This window comes from Danio rerio, chromosome 17 (genome assembly GCF_052040795.2).
Source record: "Danio rerio strain M-AB ecotype USA chromosome 17, GRCz13ab, whole genome shotgun sequence".
In the NCBI taxonomy this organism is placed as follows: Eukaryota; Metazoa; Chordata; class Actinopteri; order Cypriniformes; family Danionidae; genus Danio; species Danio rerio.
This window is the reverse complement of record NC_141037.1, coordinates 2,837,501-2,855,608: the sequence shown is the minus strand read 5'-3', so window position 1 is coordinate 2,855,608 and position 18,108 is coordinate 2,837,501. Positions and strand designations below refer to the sequence as shown.

General features: G+C 37.9%; 2 protein-coding genes across 6 annotated transcripts in view; one reads left to right on the top strand and one right to left on the bottom strand.

Moving 5' to 3' along the window:
* The window catches only part of xgb (x globin), a 60,755-nt gene extending 45,562 nt beyond the window's left edge, over positions 1–15,193 (top strand). For 3 of the 5 annotated variants that reach the window (XM_087288979.1, NM_001012261.2, XM_087288982.1), the window contains 3 exon segments: positions 67–187; positions 5,445–5,525; positions 10,199–10,657. In XM_087288979.1, coding sequence (XP_087145105.1) covers positions 67–187; positions 5,445–5,525; positions 10,199–10,321 — 325 coding nt within the window. In that variant the 3' untranslated portion in view covers positions 10,322–10,657. 5 annotated transcript variants of the gene reach the window in all.
* A 76-nt stretch (positions 15,194–15,269) lies between these two features.
* srp14 (signal recognition particle 14) overlaps positions 15,270–18,108 on the bottom strand; it is a 20,725-nt gene continuing 17,886 nt past the window's right edge. Inside the window, exons 4-5 of the mRNA NM_001033741.1 lie at positions 17,252–17,284; positions 15,270–15,789 (exon numbers count right to left, since the gene is read on the bottom strand). Coding sequence (NP_001028913.1) covers positions 15,700–15,789; positions 17,252–17,284 — 123 coding nt within the window. The 3' untranslated portion in view covers positions 15,270–15,699. The remainder of the gene's footprint in view (positions 15,790–17,251; positions 17,285–18,108) is intronic.

Genomic DNA, 18,108 nt, shown 5'->3' with positions numbered 1-18,108 from the left:
TAAAGATAGCTGCACCTGTGTGTGTGTGTGTGCAGATGTGTAATGGTGTGTTCTCTTTCTCTACAGTGTGATGTCCTTCATTGAGAAGAGTGTGGCCAGACTGGATCAGCTGGAGCGTTTAGAGACTCTGGCGCTGGAACTGGGCAAGAGCCACTACAGATATAACGCTCCACCCAAGTATTACGGGGTAAAAAATGCAAATGATTCAGAACAGACTTTGCGCATGGATCGTCAAAATAGAGCTCAAAGTCCAAAGCACAGGGCGCAAACGGATTAGGGGCGTGTCAGAATCCACTTTTGCTAATATAAGGATGGAAAAATCCACTTTGCGCCGTGGTGCATGATCTAAAAGGGTTGAGCTTATTTTCTTAATGAGTTATAGGTGTGTTTTGAGAATGAACCAATCAGAGTCTCATCTACCATTCCCTTTAAGAGCCAGTTGCGTCACGCCATGGTGCATTTGCTATTTACATGGCGACTTTGTAAGTGGAAAAACTGAACATTTCACTCGAGAGAAAACAGTTAAACAGCATCTGCAGCACGAGAATGAGAGATAAATTATTAACTTTCACTTTCACTCTCGTGGATAGGGAAACCTTCTATACACAGATATCCATTAGCCTATGCATAATTAATTTTGTTAAGCGCAAAGATTTGTTCCAAAACTATTTCTAAATTCAGTTATAATCTCCAGCAAACGAATAAATGATCAATAATAACAAAATGTGCTCAAAAACCTGAGTTATATCCTAATACACATGCTGTGCCCCATATGGTCTGAAACCTGCAGGTGGACAAATCTAAGCTTGTTTTTAATAAAACAAATATAAATATGGATATAATAAATAATACTGCTAATAATAATAACATTATACAGAAGCAAATTGTCATGAATAAACTGAAAAAAACCCTGAGATGAAGAAGGCATGAAGGCAGAGGTTTTTAAAATTATGTGGGCTAGAAAATAATATGTTTTGTAATATTTTAATCCTTTATATTTATATCCTATACATACTAGGGTTGGGCATCTAAGCTATAATGCCGATCCGATACGCATCTCGATACAAAGAATACGATCCGATATATTAGCGATACATTTGTGACATATTGCGATGCAACACGATACGATTCACACCCATATCACGATACGATGCGATATTTCAGCACTAATTAAATCAAGTTTATGAGATGATGTGAAAGAGGATGCTGTGCCATTGAATGAGTTTGATTATTTATAAACCAAGCAAAACCAAGACTTTTTTTTACAAACTGGCTTTTCTCTCAGAGCCAGAGTGTCAGTTTACAGTAGAGGGCCATTTTAGAACATATAGCACATATTATTTAAGTATTTTCAAGATAAACAGAATGTATAAATGCAATATCAATTAAAAAAATATGTATATATTTGCACTCTTTCAACATAAATAAATTTAGCATTGCACAACAAGAATTGTGATTTAACTTTTCAACTATGAAAACAAGTTTTACAAAGATATTTTGCCACTGATTATTCAAAACTTAAGGTGGTGAACTAGCAGTGTTATGCTGCTTTGAAACATCACTGTCACTGTAAACAACAGGCTAATAAAAATATAACAAACCAGCAATCTTCTTGCTGTGAGGTGGTCAAACTACCCACTGTGCCACCGTGACACCCAATTATTTTTATCATTATTATTATAAATATTATTATTATTATAATTAAATAAAAATTAACAGGAGGAGGTGTTTAAAACCTTCGTTCTCCGTGACACTAGGCTGAATATCTTTGCAGATGAACAATGCAATAGCATTCCTTATTGGCGTAGAGCGAGCAGAACTGTTGCGCACGGAAAAAAAACTTGCAATGCTTTTCTCACCACTTTTGGAGCTGGTTGAAGCAGTGCGAAAGCCGGGGATGCAGAAACACTGGAAGATGCTTTCACAACAACACCGTGGCGCCGCTTCAAGTGAGATTTCAGATTAGTCGTACTGCCCGCGTATTTTACAGATGCGCGGCACATTTTGCAAATTGCATCTGTCCTGTCATGTCGTCCATCCTAAATCCATAATGTTGCTTGCCATACTTTAGATTTAAAACTCAGTGAGGAATAAAATGTTTGTTTTGCTTCTCGCGCTTTCTGAGGGCGCTCCACTAGCTTCATCCGCACACCTGATACACTGAGTTGTAGTGTGTGCACATCCGCAAATCCGTTGCTAAGGCTTACTTTATGTAGGTCGATTAAATTATGCGCCAAAAACAGGTTGACAACACTTGTTAATAAATAAAAAATACATTCTATATTAAAAATATAAGCTGTATCTCGGAAAAATCGATGCATCTCGCAAAAACCGATGTATCTCGATTTGCTTCCAAAATTTCATTCATCCTCTGCTGCTCAACCGATGCACTCGCATCGTGCACGCGCATGACCGCGTATCGATACATATCGGTTAATCTTCCCATCCCTAATACATACCCTTAATATTTTAATTCTTTTTCACATGTAAAGATATTTGCGTATTGCTCTTCATCTTGTGTGTATTAAGCAGTGTGTAAGTGAGGCGCACAACTAATACGCTCTGCGTGGAACAATATACCGGCTTTGTTCTGGTCTATTGAAAAATCTATTATAGTTTCTGAAAATAGCAACGCGCCAGCAGTGCGCCTCAGAACGCCTTCCTTTATAGACCAGAACGCCTATGGGCGAACAAATGAGCGCTAATGCATTTGCTATTTAAACAGCGTGGCGGAAAACGTCAAACCAACTCTTGCGCCAAGCTGAAACTAGCAAACAATAATTGGGTCACGCCTTGCGCCACACTGCGCCGGGTGTATGATTGGGCTCTTTGTGTGCATTAGGGCTGTGGAATTAATCAAAAATCCGATTTCGATTTTGGCTTCTAACGATTGTGAAAACCATTAATCGAGATAAACGATCATTAAATCATATACCGCCCCCTTTCCAGTTGTACACATTTGTTGCTCTGCAAAGCTCAGTTTCACATGAAAATGACTAGAAGTATGTGCTGTAATGTAATGTCTGCAGCATGGGATGCGCCACAGAGCAAAGACTATTAGCGCTTAGCCTCAGGCAGGCTCGGAGACAAGCAGAGCACACACATCTAACGCCATCTTAATGTGATCAAATACATCTTAATGGTCAAATACATGCACATTTGTGTCAGAGCGCAGTGATTATTTATATTAACCCTCATTTGTGTTATAAACGAACGAGGATCAAGACAGGTGAAAGAGAAACCATATCAGAACCAAACTATTCTTAAAGTGACAGTGCGCAATATTCCTGCTGCCGCCTGTCTTTATCATTAATCAAACAACAAAATGAGAAAATCCCTCACTGCTCTTGACTGAAGGACTTTTGTAGCTGAAGTTTTTTCTTACAGTGAAGATACTTAAAGCACAGTTTAATAACTCATTTCTAATAACTGATTTCTTTTATCTTTGCTATGATAACAGTACATCATATTTTACTAGATATTTTTTTAGACACTAGTATTCAGCTTAAAGTGACATTCGAAGGCTTAGTTAGTGTAAATAGGCAAGTCATTGTAGAACAGTAGTTTCTTCTGCAGACAATCAAACATATATATAGTTTAAAGGGGCTAATAATATTGAGCTATTAAAATAGATTTCAAAATATGTAAACCTGCTTTTATTCTAGCCAAAATAAAACAAATGAGCTTTTCTCCAGAAGAAAAATAAAGGAAATACTGTGAAAAATTCCTCTGTTAAACATCATTCGGGGAATATTTTTTATAATAAATACAGTAAAACTCCACGGACCTGGTACCGGGTCCGTGACGTCATCAACTTTCGCTTTAAGATTTAAAGGGCTAGCATTGCACCAGACCCCCTGTGGTTTGAAAGTGTAGAATCTGTATTTTATGCACATATGCAACACTTTCTATTCCACTGTACAAAAGTTATTTACACTTAAATACACAGTATTTTGCATACCCGAGCTGGGTATTGAACATTGGTTCATTTTCATATGGTTCATATATGACACATGTACAAGTTATAGCTCAAATGAAAGCTCTTGCCGGTGCTCATACGGTTCTAGCGTTCTTTTTACTAAATTATATTCACATATCAAACAGTTGCTGAATGAATCGCGGTGTTTCAATGGCGCAGAAGTGAAAACAATACATTTATGATCAATAAGCAGCCCCAGATAGCACAGACAGCTGTCATCTCTTACCTTATGCTGTGCGCTTCAGGGCCATTCTTCTCTGTTTTTGAGGTGATGTGCATAAGTAAACCTTTTATATGTCTGACGTGCTCCAAACACAGTGAATTATGTTTGATCAAACAAAAGAATAGTGAAATATGAAAACAATGATCGCTCCCTGTGGCTTGTACAGCACCTCTCATCAGTTGGAAAACAATAACTTCTGCATAGATTATGGTGGAGACATTTTTCTTTTTTCCTATGATTACAGACATGTGCAGGAACCACCAACATTAATTACAGCACGCTAGACCACACACAACCTAAAAGCTACACTTTCAAATTTGAGTTTATAAAAAACAATACAAAAAGCGCCTCTTTTTTAGGTGTTTAATACAACACAGACAACATATACAGATATTTTACACACTTTTAATGGTGTTTTATAAAAATTCAAAGGGTTTCCTTTAAAATGATTCCAAATTTTTGCATTTACACCTCTGCATGTGGATTGGGGAAGCGTTTAAATTTGGGTAGGCAAAATCCAGGCGGAAATGCCAAAATAGCAGCAGAGTTTAACTGGTTAAAAAAAAAAATCACTGGAGGGTGAATAATTTTAACTTCGACAGATAATCGTTTTGAATAATCGTGATTACATTTATGACCAAAATGATCGTGACTATGATTTTTCCCATAATCGAGCAGCTTTAGTGTGCATGGATAATTCTGTACCCACCACGTCTTTGATGAAAAAATATGTTTAAATGAAACAGAAACTTTACAGATCATAACACATATTTGCGTTTGCTTTTTCATTTCAAGAGTTCACACTTAGATATTGCTGGATAATATTAGCAGGTTTGGCATGCTGTCCTGGAAGACAATCCTAAGCTCTGAGATAATTGAGAGGGTGCTCGCTGCAGAGCCATTTGAGGAGAGCTGAGCTCCAGCAAGGGGGAGCATGAGCTGTCGCTCCTCCTCCTGTAAGCTGTTTTAATGCGTACACCAACCCCACCCCTAACCCTACCCCCAGTGACATCACTCGTAGAAGAAGTGCAAAAAAGGTGGAGCTCAAGCTTAAGCTCCCCCTCTCTGGAGCTCACCTCTCCTCAAATGGCTCTGCAGCGAGCACCACTTGAGATAATTGAGCCCAGGGCTCCCGCCTGGTCAATGAGCATGTAATGGAGTACGAGATCAGGTTTAAAGACAACATGTTTGTGCACTTTTTTAAGCAATTGAGATGTTTTGTTCTGGCTTTATGTGTTTCAGTATGTAGGAGCTGAGTTTATCTGTGCGGTTCGGCCGATCTTAAAGGACAGATGGACTCCTGAACTGGAGGAGGCCTGGAAGGTAAAAAACCCTCACTTTTCATTAGAGGTGTGAACCTACGCTACAATTTTTTCCTTTATTACAAACAGTCAGATAAATGAACTGTACCTTTAATTTGACCTGCTCAAAGAAAACACCTTTTGAATGCGTCAAACAAAACTCAAGCACATGCACAGAACAACATGAGCATATAGAGCAAATAAATACACGTAAATATTATTCTGCTTGGCGAAGCAGTAGGGCAGTAGGTTGTAGGTCGCTGGTTCGAGTCTCGTCTCAGTTGGTGTTTCTGTGTGGAGTTTGCATGTTCTCCCTGCGTTTGCGTGGGTTTCCTCCAGGTGCTCCGGTTTCCCCCACAGTCCAAAGACATGCGGTACAGGTGAATTGGGTAGGCTAAATTGTCTGTAGTGTATAAGTGTGTGTGTGCATGTTTCCCAGAGATGGGTTGTGGCTGGAACGGCATCCACTGCGTAAAAACTTGCTGGATAAGTTGCCGGTTCATTCCGCTGTGGCGACCCCGGATTAATAAAGGGACTAAGCCGACAAGAAAATGAATGAATAAATGATTATTCTGCTTGCTTTTTGAGCATTATCGAGCGAGTTCTTACACTCCTATTATTGGTCATGCACTCAACAGAAAGGGCTGCGATTGGCTCTAATTTGCTCACGCTGTTCACTGATGAGTGACACTGATAAACAGCAGCGGCAACACAGCTGATCCACAGACCCTGTGGAGAAAACTCGCTCTGCAGACACGCTCGTGACTGATCCACAAGTATCGCTGTCACAATCGAAAGTGGAGGAAACTTTACATCATGACAGCAGCTCAAAGGGGCCACAGTGAGAGAGAGAGTGAGGCAGAAGTGGAGTTTACAGCTGTTGTGAACTTCTCTAGTCTGGCTCACGGCACCAAAACTGTTGTGAAATTCGAAGACAAACCAAAAAAACCAGGGAGAACTTTCGGGTATCTTCAAAGCAGAATCCATCAATAGAAAGAACAAAAACAAAGAGTAACAATTTTAATCTGTTTCGGAACAAATGAATCGATTCACAGGTGTGAAAGCATCCTGATTTTCTCAGACTTGCGCAGAACACCCAAACTCTGCAATGCTTTGTAATGTTTCTCTATAAATAAAACTTATATAATAGTGACGGCAATGTTGATGGTCGTCTAGGAACCTACAAACTCCCAACCCACCCCCCAGCGATACATTTTTAAAAGCGTTGACCAGTCTGCTGTGATAAAAAGGTTGAGTACCACTGTGACGTCAGTACGTAATAACCAGTTATTATCCATTACTGAACCGATACTGAATTGTCCGTGTGACATCGTGGTGCACTGAAGAAACAATCAATTTTGACACCCCTACTTTTCTCTAGTTTTTATCTTATTCATACAGATCAACAGACTTACAGATCACTAGAAACCATAAGATGTTCATTAAAACAGGGCCACATTTGTTTCTTGGAATTTTTCTTTAAGAATGAAAGGGAATTATTTATATGGCTGAAGTATTTGTTTTTTATGCATTTATTATTGTTATTTTTATGTTTCATTTGAAATTTTATTGTTTTGTTGCTGTTTTTGATTTAACTTTATTATAATTAGATTTGATGTTAGATTGTCTCATCCAGTAGTTTGTCTGAAACGTATTAACTTGTTTAACTGAAGCTTCATGATCATTGTCTAAATAAAGTCTTTGAGGTGTTTATAATCTATTCATCCATCCATGCATTTATCTATCCGTTTGTTATCTATCCATCCATCATGTATCCGTTCATTCATCCATCATCTATATATACATCCATAAATTAATCCCTCCATCCACGCATTTATCCATCCATCGATGCATTTATTCATCCATCATCTATCTATACATCCATTCATCTATATATCAATCAATTCATGCATTTATCCATCCATTCTTAATATCAATCCCTATATCCATCCACACATTTATCCATCCATATATATCCATCCATCAATACATTTATCCATCCATCATCTATCCATACATCCATAAATTAATCCCTCCTTTATGCATTCATCCATCCATTCTTATATCAATCCCTCCATCTATCCACGCAATTATCCATCCATCCATATATCCATCCATTGATGCATTTATCCATCCATCCACATATTTATCCATCCATCCATCCATCCACGCATTTATACATCTGTCCATTCATTTATCAATCTTTCCATCCTTACATTTATCCATCCATCTATCCATTCACCCACACGTTTTTCCATTCATCCACACATTATCAATCCATCCATCCATCCATCCACGCATTTATCCAACTGTCCATCCATATATCAATCCTTCCATCCATACATTTATCCATCCATCTATATTAATCTATCCATCCACACGTTTGTCCATCCATCCATACACATTTATCATCCATGCATTTATCTATTCATCCATCCATCTATTCATCCATTCACACATTTGCCCATCCATCCATACACATTTATTCATTCACGCATTTATCCATCCATGTGTTTATCCTTCCATCTATATATCAATTCATCCATCCATCCATTTACACATTTATCCATCCATCCATCCATCCACACGTTCATCCATATATCAATTTATCCATCATCCACACATTTATCCATCTATGCATTTATCCATCCGTTTGTTATCTATCCATCCATCATGTATCCGTTCATTCATCCATCATCTATATATACATCCATAAATTAATCCCTCCATCCACGCATTTATCCATCCATCGATGCATTTATTCATCCATCATCTATCTATACATCCATTCATCTATATATCAATCAATCCATGCATTTATCTATCCATTCTTATATAAATCCCTATATCCATCCACACATTTATCCATCCATCAATACATTTATCCATCCATCATCTATCTATACATCCATAAATTAATCCCTCCTTTATGCATTCATCCATCCATTCTTATATCAATCCCTCCATCTATCCACGCAATTATCCATCCATCCATATATCCATCCATTGATGCATTTATCCATCCATCCACGCATTTATCTATCCATTCACACATTTATCTATCCATCCATCCATCCATGCATTTATACATCTGTCCATTCATTTATCAATCTTTCCATCCTTACATTTATCCATCCATCAATCCATTCACCCACACGTTTTTCCATTCATCCACGCATTATTAATCCATCCATCCATCCACGCATTTATCCAACTGTCCATCCATATATCAATCCTTCCATCCACACGTTTGTCCATCCATCCATACACATTTATCATCCATGCATTTATCTATTCATCCATCCATCTATTCATCCATTCACACATTTGCCCATCCATCCATACACATTTATTCATTCACGCATTTATCCATCCATGGGTTTATCCTTCCATCTATATATCAATTCATCCATCCATCCATTCACACATTTATCCATCCATCCATCCATTCACACGTTCATCCATATATCAATTTATCCATCATCCACACATTTATCCATCTATGCATTTATCCATCCGTTTGTTATCTATCCATCCATCATGTATCCGTTCATTCATCCATCATCTATATATACATCCATAAATTAATCCCTCCATCCACGCATTTATCCATCCATCGATGCATTTATTCATCCATCATCTATCTATACATCCATTCATCTATATATCAATCAATTCATGCATTTATCTATCCATTCTTTTATCAATCCCTATATCCATCCACACATTTATCCATCCATCAATACATTTATCCATCCATCATCTATCCATACATCCATAAATTAATCCCTCCTTTATGCATTCATCCATCCATTCTTATATCAATCCCTCCATCTATCCACGCAATTATCCATCCATCCATATATCCATCCATTGATGCATTTATCTATCCATCCACACATTTATCTATCCATCCATCCATCCATCCATCCACGCATTTATACATCTGTCCATTCATTTATCAATCTTTCCATCCTTACATTTATCCATCCATCAATCCATTCACCCACACGTTTTTCCATTCATCCACACATTATCAATCCATCCATCCATCCATCCATCCATCCATCCACGCATTTATCCAACTGTCCATCCATATATCAATCCGTCCATCCATACATTTATCCATCCATCCATCCACACGTTTGTCCATCCATCCATACACATTTATCATCCATGCATTTATCTATTCATCCATCCATCTATTCATCCATTCACACATTTGCCCATCCATCCATACACATTTATTCATTCACGCATTTATCCATCCATGTGTTTATCCTTCCATCTATATATCAATTCATCCATCCATCCATTCACACATTTATCCATCCATCCATCCACACGTTCATCCATATATCAATTTATCCATCATCCACACATTTATCCATCTATGCATTTATCCATCCATTCATCTATCCATGCATTTATCCATCCATCCGCATATCAATCCATCTATACATTTGTCCATCCATCCAAGCATTTATGTGTCTATTTAATCAATTCATCCATCTAATCCATTTATCGCTCATCCATCTAATCCATCCATCATCCATCCTATCCTTATATATGTACGTTTGTCCATCTGTCTATTTAATCCATCCATTCATATATCAATCCATCTAATTGTTCTTCCGTCTATCTATTTAATCCATCCATCAATCCATTCATCCGTCTTCTTCTGTCCATCTGCAGACTCTGTTCCAGTACGTGACGTCCATCATGAGAGAGGGATTTCTGGAGGAAGAAAGAAACAAACGCAGCAACACACAGACGTCCAGCAGAGAGCGACCAGACAAGAGGAGCACAGCCATCTGAAGACCATCTCAGACATGTATAAACCCAAGACAAGAACAGGTGTAGATCAGTAGTTTTAGGACGAACGCTTTTGATCTACGTCAGATGTTGACTACTGTACACTAATACCCAGCCCTCGCTTCATTACTGTCTTGATTAAACCTCTTAATTATGCTCATGTACAAAAAATCCTGCACACTTTCATTCTGGAGCCTTTGGGATTTTATCATGAGGAAACACTTTACTGTGAGATACGTTAGCATGAAGAAAAATGATAATAAAGTGCTTAACAATTATTTATGAAGAACAAAACCTGCAAAAACAACCAATAAATAAATAAACACATGTGCAAATAAATCCTTAAATTCCTCCATAATTAAAACAATAAATAAACATGTAAACAAAATGAATAAATACACTGCTTGACAAAGGTCTTGTGGTGGGTCTCAGTTGTAGGAGCAGCAGATAATAACTTGACCTCTAGTTGATGATGTGTAAAAGTGTCAGAAGGTGGATTCCTCTGCTGAATCATCTGTTGATCTGCATCAATCATCACCAATACTGCAGAAGACCTACTGGAACCAGCATGGAGCCAAGACTCTCAGAGAAATCAGTCAAGTTTGGTGAAGGAGAAATCATGGTTTGGGGTTCATTCAGTATGGGGGCGTGTGAGAGATCTGCAGAGTGGATGATCAACATCAACAGCCTGACGTATCAAGACATTTGTGCTGCCCATTACATTACAAACCACAGCAGAGGGACAATTCTCCAGCAGGATAGCGCTCCTCATACTTCAGCCTCCACATCAAAACTCCTGAAAGCAGAGAAGGTCAAGCTGCTCCAGGATTGGCCAGCCCAGTCACCAGACATGAACATTATTGAGCATGTCTGGGGTAAGATGAAGGAGGAGGTGTTGAAGATGAACACAAAGACTCTTGATGAACTCTGGGAGTCCTGCTGAACGCTTTCTTCTTCATTCCAGATGACTTTATTAATCAGTGATGTGAGTCGTGTCAGAGATGTATGGATGCAGTCCTCCAAGCTCATGATGGAGTCAGACACAATATTCATTCTGTCTCCACTGCAGCAGGACTTTATATTCTATACTGGACATTATTTCTGTTCAGTGATGAGACTTTAGTCTGAGCAGAGTCAGACCTTACTGTCCTAATCAAATCATTAATAATCAAGACATGATCAGATTTAATTGAGCTCAAATAAGCAAAATCTAGAAGCCTTTGCCTTTCATAGAGACACCTCATTACCAAAAGATCACCTAGAAGTTGATTTATTATTAGTTGTTTCTAAAACTTAAATAGGCCACAAGACTTTCGTCAGGTAGTGTATGTAAAAATCAACAAATTGTTGCATAAATAAGTATATAAATAATTGATAGTGCCAGCAGATAAATAATTAAATAAATTATACAAATGCTGGAGAAATAAGAAAATGCTCAACTGAAAGTAGCATTAGATTATTTTTTCTCTCCTTTCCAACATTTTCGTCATTTTTGAACGCATGTACCCATTTACTTTTCCTCAGCTCAACATGCCACTGAGCAGCTGTCTGTCCATCATCAGAAGGCGGTCTTCATGCCATCATTGGTTGATTGTTAGTACATTTTTGAGTTCAAGTTTTTTGACTGGCTTCTGATGATTGACAGATCACTATTAATTATATATATATATATATATATATTTATGCAGGAATTTGGGGATTTTTACTGTAAATTCATTTATTTATTTGCTTATTCAGAAATGTTCAGGAATTTATGTATGTATGTATATATGTATGTGTGTGTGTGTATATATATATATTCATTCAATCATTTTCTTGTCGGCTTAGTCCCTTTTATTAATCCGGGGTCGCCACAGCGGAATGAACTGCCAACTTATCCAGCAAGTTTTTACACAGCGGATGCCTTCCAGCCGCAACCCGTCTCTGGGGAAACATCCACACAATCATTCACACACACACTCATCCACTACGGACAATTTAGCCTACCAAATTCACCTGTACCACATGCCTTTGGACTGTGGGGGAAACCGGAGCTCCCGGAGGAAACCCACGCGAAGGCAGGGAGAACATGCAAACTCCACACAGAAACACCAACTGAGCCGAGGCTCGAACCAGCGAACTTCTTGCTGTGAGGCGACAGCATTACCTACTGCGCCACTGCTTCACCCATATTCATTCATTGATTCATTTTCTTGTCGGCTTAGTCCCTTTATTTATCCGGGGTCGCCACAGCGGAATGAACCGCCAACTTATCCAGTACATTTTTACACAACGGATACTGTTCCAGCTGCAACCCATCTCTGGGAAACATACATACACACTCTTACACTACGGACAATTTTAGCGTACCCAATTCACCTGCACTGCATGTGTTTGGAAACCGGAGCACCCGGAGGAAACCCACGTGAATGCAGGGAGAACATGCAAACTCCACACAGAAATGCCAACTGACCCAGCCGTGACTCAAACCTGCCACTTTCTTGCTGTGAGGCGACAGCACTACCTATTGTGCCTATATATATATATATATATATATGTATATATATATATATATATATATATATTTATTTATTTATTAGCGTATTTAGTTATGGTGTCTCAGTGCTAGCACTCTAGCCTCTAAGCAAGAAGATCACTGGTTTGAGTCTCAGCTGGGTCTTTTGGCATTTCTATGTGGAGTTTGCATGTTCTCCCTGTGTTGGCGTGGGTTTCCTCCAGGTGCTCTGGTTTCCCCTTTGTGCTACAGGGGAATTGGATAGGCTAAATTGGCCGTTTTGTGTGCGTGCGTGAATGAGTGTTTCCCATTACTGGGTTGTGACTGGAAGGGCATCCGCTGTGTAAAACACATGCTGGAAAAGTTGGCGGTTCATTCCGCTGTGGCAGACTCTGAAATGGAGACTAAGCCTGTTTCAATTATGCAGGAATTTATTTATTTGCATATTTATTGATTGACATCTTTATCTATTGTTTTTGCAGGTTTTGTCCTCTATAATTATTCAAACATTATCCTAAATGCTGTTTAACAGAGCAAGAATGTTTTTCACAGTATTTTCTGATATTATCATCCCCCTTAAATGCATGTATATAAATGTTGTTGTTTTTTTTCCAATTGTCTCCAGAGCAAACCACTGCTATACAGTAACTTGCCTAATTACTCTAGTTCAGCCTTCAAAAGTCACGTTAAGCTGAATACTAGTGTTTTGAAGAATATCTAGTCAAATATTATGTGCTCATCATGGTATCATTAAAACGGTTTGAAAACTTCTGTTAAACAGCACTTGGGAAATATTTGGAGTATTAATTTTACCTGAGGGATATTACAGTTAACTCAGTGGCTTTTCTCAGGTGCATTTCTCACATCAGTTACATTTGCACAACAGTTCATGCATTTCTCAAAACACTTTTGTGCACATCATTGTAGCAGTTTCTCATTCCTTCCAACACATTGTGAATGCTTTTGGACATGCATCAGTTGCTTTCATACAACTCTGCTGTTTATAACATCATCACCTGCTTATGTCATGTCAGTCAATATGAACTAAATTGTAAATGCTGAATAGTCAATCCATATAAAGCTAACAGTCCTCATTTCATTACTTGAGTCATTACACAAATGTTAAACTAGTTGTCCAAATCTGTCAAGCTAATTTTATAAAACTTTTTAAATCTTTTGTTTTCCTGTCTTCTAAATTGAACAATTTGATGATTTGCAGACCTGTGTATGTTGTAGGTTCAGTTCCAATATGTATTGTTTACAGTTGTGCACAGCTCTTCTGCACAATGCTGTGAATAAATTAGGACTGTAAAGAGCAAACGCAGTGAACATGTGAAACACACATATTCAGTGTCTTGTGCTCAGATACCTCACTAAATGCAGTGATGTCTGACTTTACTGTAGTTTTGTGCCAATAGTATATAGTGCTGTCTTCAGCATTTTCAGCAAGTGTCACTAAAATCTGACTGTTTTACATTGGAATAAATGTCCAGAGTAAACTCATAATGAAAACATGACACATTTGACTATCCTGTTCATAAACAATGCTGTCAGGACTTTTCATCTTGACGACACTGACACTTGACATCAACACTTGCTTTTGAGGAATGAGCTCTCCATTTTGAGCAAGTGACACGCTTTTGCAGGTTATCAGCTAGGTTTTGCAGTTTGTACTTAAATGTTTTGACAAATGCATCAACTGTTGTGCAAATGTAAATAGTGTTGTGAGAAATGCACCAAAGCAACTGAGAAAAACTGTAAATCTCCTTATATACAGTATATTGGTACCAATGTCAATTATCATATAGAGCAGGGGTGTCAAACTCAATTCCTGGAGGGCCGAAGCCCTGCGCAGTTTAGTTCCAACCCTGCTCCAACACACTTACCTGTAGGTTTCAAACAAGCCTGAAGGACTCAATTAGTTTGATCAGGTGTGTTTAATTAGGGTTGGAACTAAACTGTGCAGAGCTGCGACCCTCCAGGAACTGAGTTTGGCACCTGTGATATAGACTATTTTGAGGGATGTAAACAATAACAACAGCCCTAACATATTTACTGTTTTACATTTTAAATTTTCATAGCTTCTGACAATACAGAAAGTTCTCTGTAAACCCTAGAGATGGTTGTGCGTGAAAATCCCAGTGGATCAGCAGTTTCTGAAATACTTGGACCAGCCTGTCTGGCACCAACAACCATGCCACGTACAAAGTCTCTTAAATCCCCTTTCTTCCCCATTCTGATGTTCACTCTGAACTGCAGCAGATCGTCTCGACCATGTCTGCATGCTTAAATGCACTGAGTTGCTGCCATGTGTGACAGGTGTACCTAATAAAGTGGCCAGTGAGTGTGTTAATAAAACAAAAGGTTGCATGTGTTAATATAATGTTGTTGCTCTTTCTAAATACATTCACAGAAATGAATAGACCATATTAGTAACCAGCGATTAATGACGTCAAATGCAATAAACGTAATAATTTATTTGCAAATCTACAAGGGTAGTTTCGTTCATGCCAAAAAACGAAGAAAAAAAAATGATGGCAAAACAAACCAGAATCATATATTAAAATAAAAACCTCCACCACCGTCTCGAAAACAGAAAGAAAATGACAATCAAGGGCATCTTTTAGACTTCTGAAACATCATCTTGTCCAAAACTAAAATAAAAACAGTGAGCTCCTGTCAGCTCACCATAGAAAACACTGATTTACTCAAAACATGGCTTGAATAATGAAGCTGTGAGCAACAGAACAGGCCGATCTTCAACACAGCTGTGATTATTTTACTCTAGTATTTGTGTAGTAAAGTTCAGTCCGGCTGGAGACGCTGTTATTCATCCCCGTGCTGCAGTGGCTGATGGGAAACGTCTCGTGGCACTGTGTAAATCTCCTCACTGTGTGGCTTTAGTTTTCTTGCTTTTACTCTTTTTGTCCTTCTTTTTCAAGCCGTCCATGTGCGCTCGCAACAAGTTCGAATACGCCTGAAGGGGAAATAAACGCAAATTCATATGTTTTAAACCGGAAAACGGCACAATGTTGGGAAATATATGCGTGAAATCTAGAAGGGAGACATCTGATTATGATTATTATTTATATTATTACAATGAAACAACCATAACTGCTGTTACGTTACTGTAAGGGCTGGGTTTAGAGTAGGGGTAGGCATTAATAAAATTGGTAATTTAATTATTAATATGAGTAATATTATGTATGATCAATTTTTACATTACTATGAGGGTTGGGGTAGGGGTAAACGTTAACAAAATACAATTAAATGGGTAATTTAATTAATAATTTAATAAATAATATGAGTTATACTCTGTATAATTACTGTGTTTACATTACTGTGAGGGCTGGCGTAATGGCAAGACATTAATAAAATACAAATAAATTTGTAATTTAATTAATAATATGAATATTACTCTGTATAATTACTGTTTTACATTACTTTGAGGGTTTGCTTAAGGGTAGACGTTAATAAAATACAAATAAATGGATAATTTAATAAATAATATGAGTTATACTCTGTATAATTACTGTGTTTACATTACCGTGAGGGTTGAAGTTGAGGTAAGCGTTAATAAAATACAAATAAATTTGTAATTTAATTAATAATATGAATATTACTCTGTATAATTACTGTTTTACATTACTGTGGGGGTTGGCTTAAGGGTAGACGTTAATAAGATACAATTAAATGAGTAATTAATAACACTGTATATTTACTGTTTTTACATTACTTTGAGGGTTGGGGTAGACGTTAATAAAATACAATTAAATGGGTAATTTAATTAATAATTTAATAAATATTATGAGTAATACTTGTATGATTACTGTTTTTACATTACTGTGAGGGTTGGAGTTGAGGTAAGCGTTCATAAAATACAAATAAATGGGTAATTTAATAAATGATATGAATAATAACTAGTATAATTGTTGTTCTACATTACTGTGAGGGTTGGAGTTGGGGTAGACGTAAATAAAATACATTTAATGGGTAATTTTATAAATGATATGAATAATATTCAGTATAATTACCGTGTTTACATTACTGTGAGGGTTGGGGTAAGCATTAATCTAATACAATTTAATGAATAATAATAAAAATATGAATAATATTCTGTATAATTACTGTTTCTACATTGCTGTGAGTACAATTGATAAAAATGTAATTTAACAAAAAGATTCTTGTTAACATCCAGACGCAGCTGTATCCCTTCTAGCAATAACAGAAAACAGTATTTACGATAATGATAATTTTTCTGATATTCGAGAGAGAAACACTATTTTGTGAAAATCATATCATATATTGTTTTTCAAGCTGCTTGTGTGCGAGAGTAATGTGAATTTTGGATATACTGTGCAGCCCAGATGTGATCTGATATATAGGCTTTGCAAACAACACAAACATAATAGAGCAAAGGTGTAACAATGCAAACTCACCATTTGAAATTTTATTACTTCTTTAGTGCTGACCTGAAAAACATTACAACAGATGATGAATATTAGGAAAATTACACAAGTCTGTTACAGTTAACACTAGGGTGGCTCAGTGGTAAGCACTTTGGCCTCACAGCAAGAAGGTCTCTGGTTTGAGCCTCGGCGGAGTCAGTTGTCATTTCTGTGGAGTTTGCATGTTCTCCCTGTGTTGGCGTGGGTTTCCTTTGAGTGCTCTGGTTTCCCTCATGCTGTGTTCACATCAGACGCGGAACGCGCGGATAAATCGCGCTATTCACGCGTAAATACCCGCGTGAACATTGGAGTACACTCGCTTCATTCGCACGTCAACCCCCGCTTCATTCGCCCGTAAAATCCGCTTCAATGGCGTGTCAAATTCACTTCAGAACAGACGTGGATTCGTGTGATGGGCAGGGCTTCTGTCTGCCCGGTGACTCTAGCTTCATAGCTAAATGGCTAACATGGATTTTATTAAGAAAATAACAGTGCTTATGTGCTTTATGAAGACTGAAAAACAGCGTCGATACGTTTAGGGTCCTGTATAAGTCCACTGCATACTTTCAGAGGTGCATCCAGCTCTGTGAGCTCATAAACTCCTCCAGAAACTGAAACTGGATGATGGAGAGTTTTAGCGGTGCCTCTGACTGAGCCAAGCCCAGTTTGATGACCTGGAGGATTTGCCCCGGGACACCATCAACAGGTTCTATGTCACAATCACGCCCCCACAAGAGCAAGCTTCTGATTGGTTAACGCAGCGCGAATGTCCGCAGAAGTTCAGATTTTCGAACTCGAGAGATTCGTGCGAAACGCTCGTTAAGCCCGTCAAACGCTCAATTCGCCTC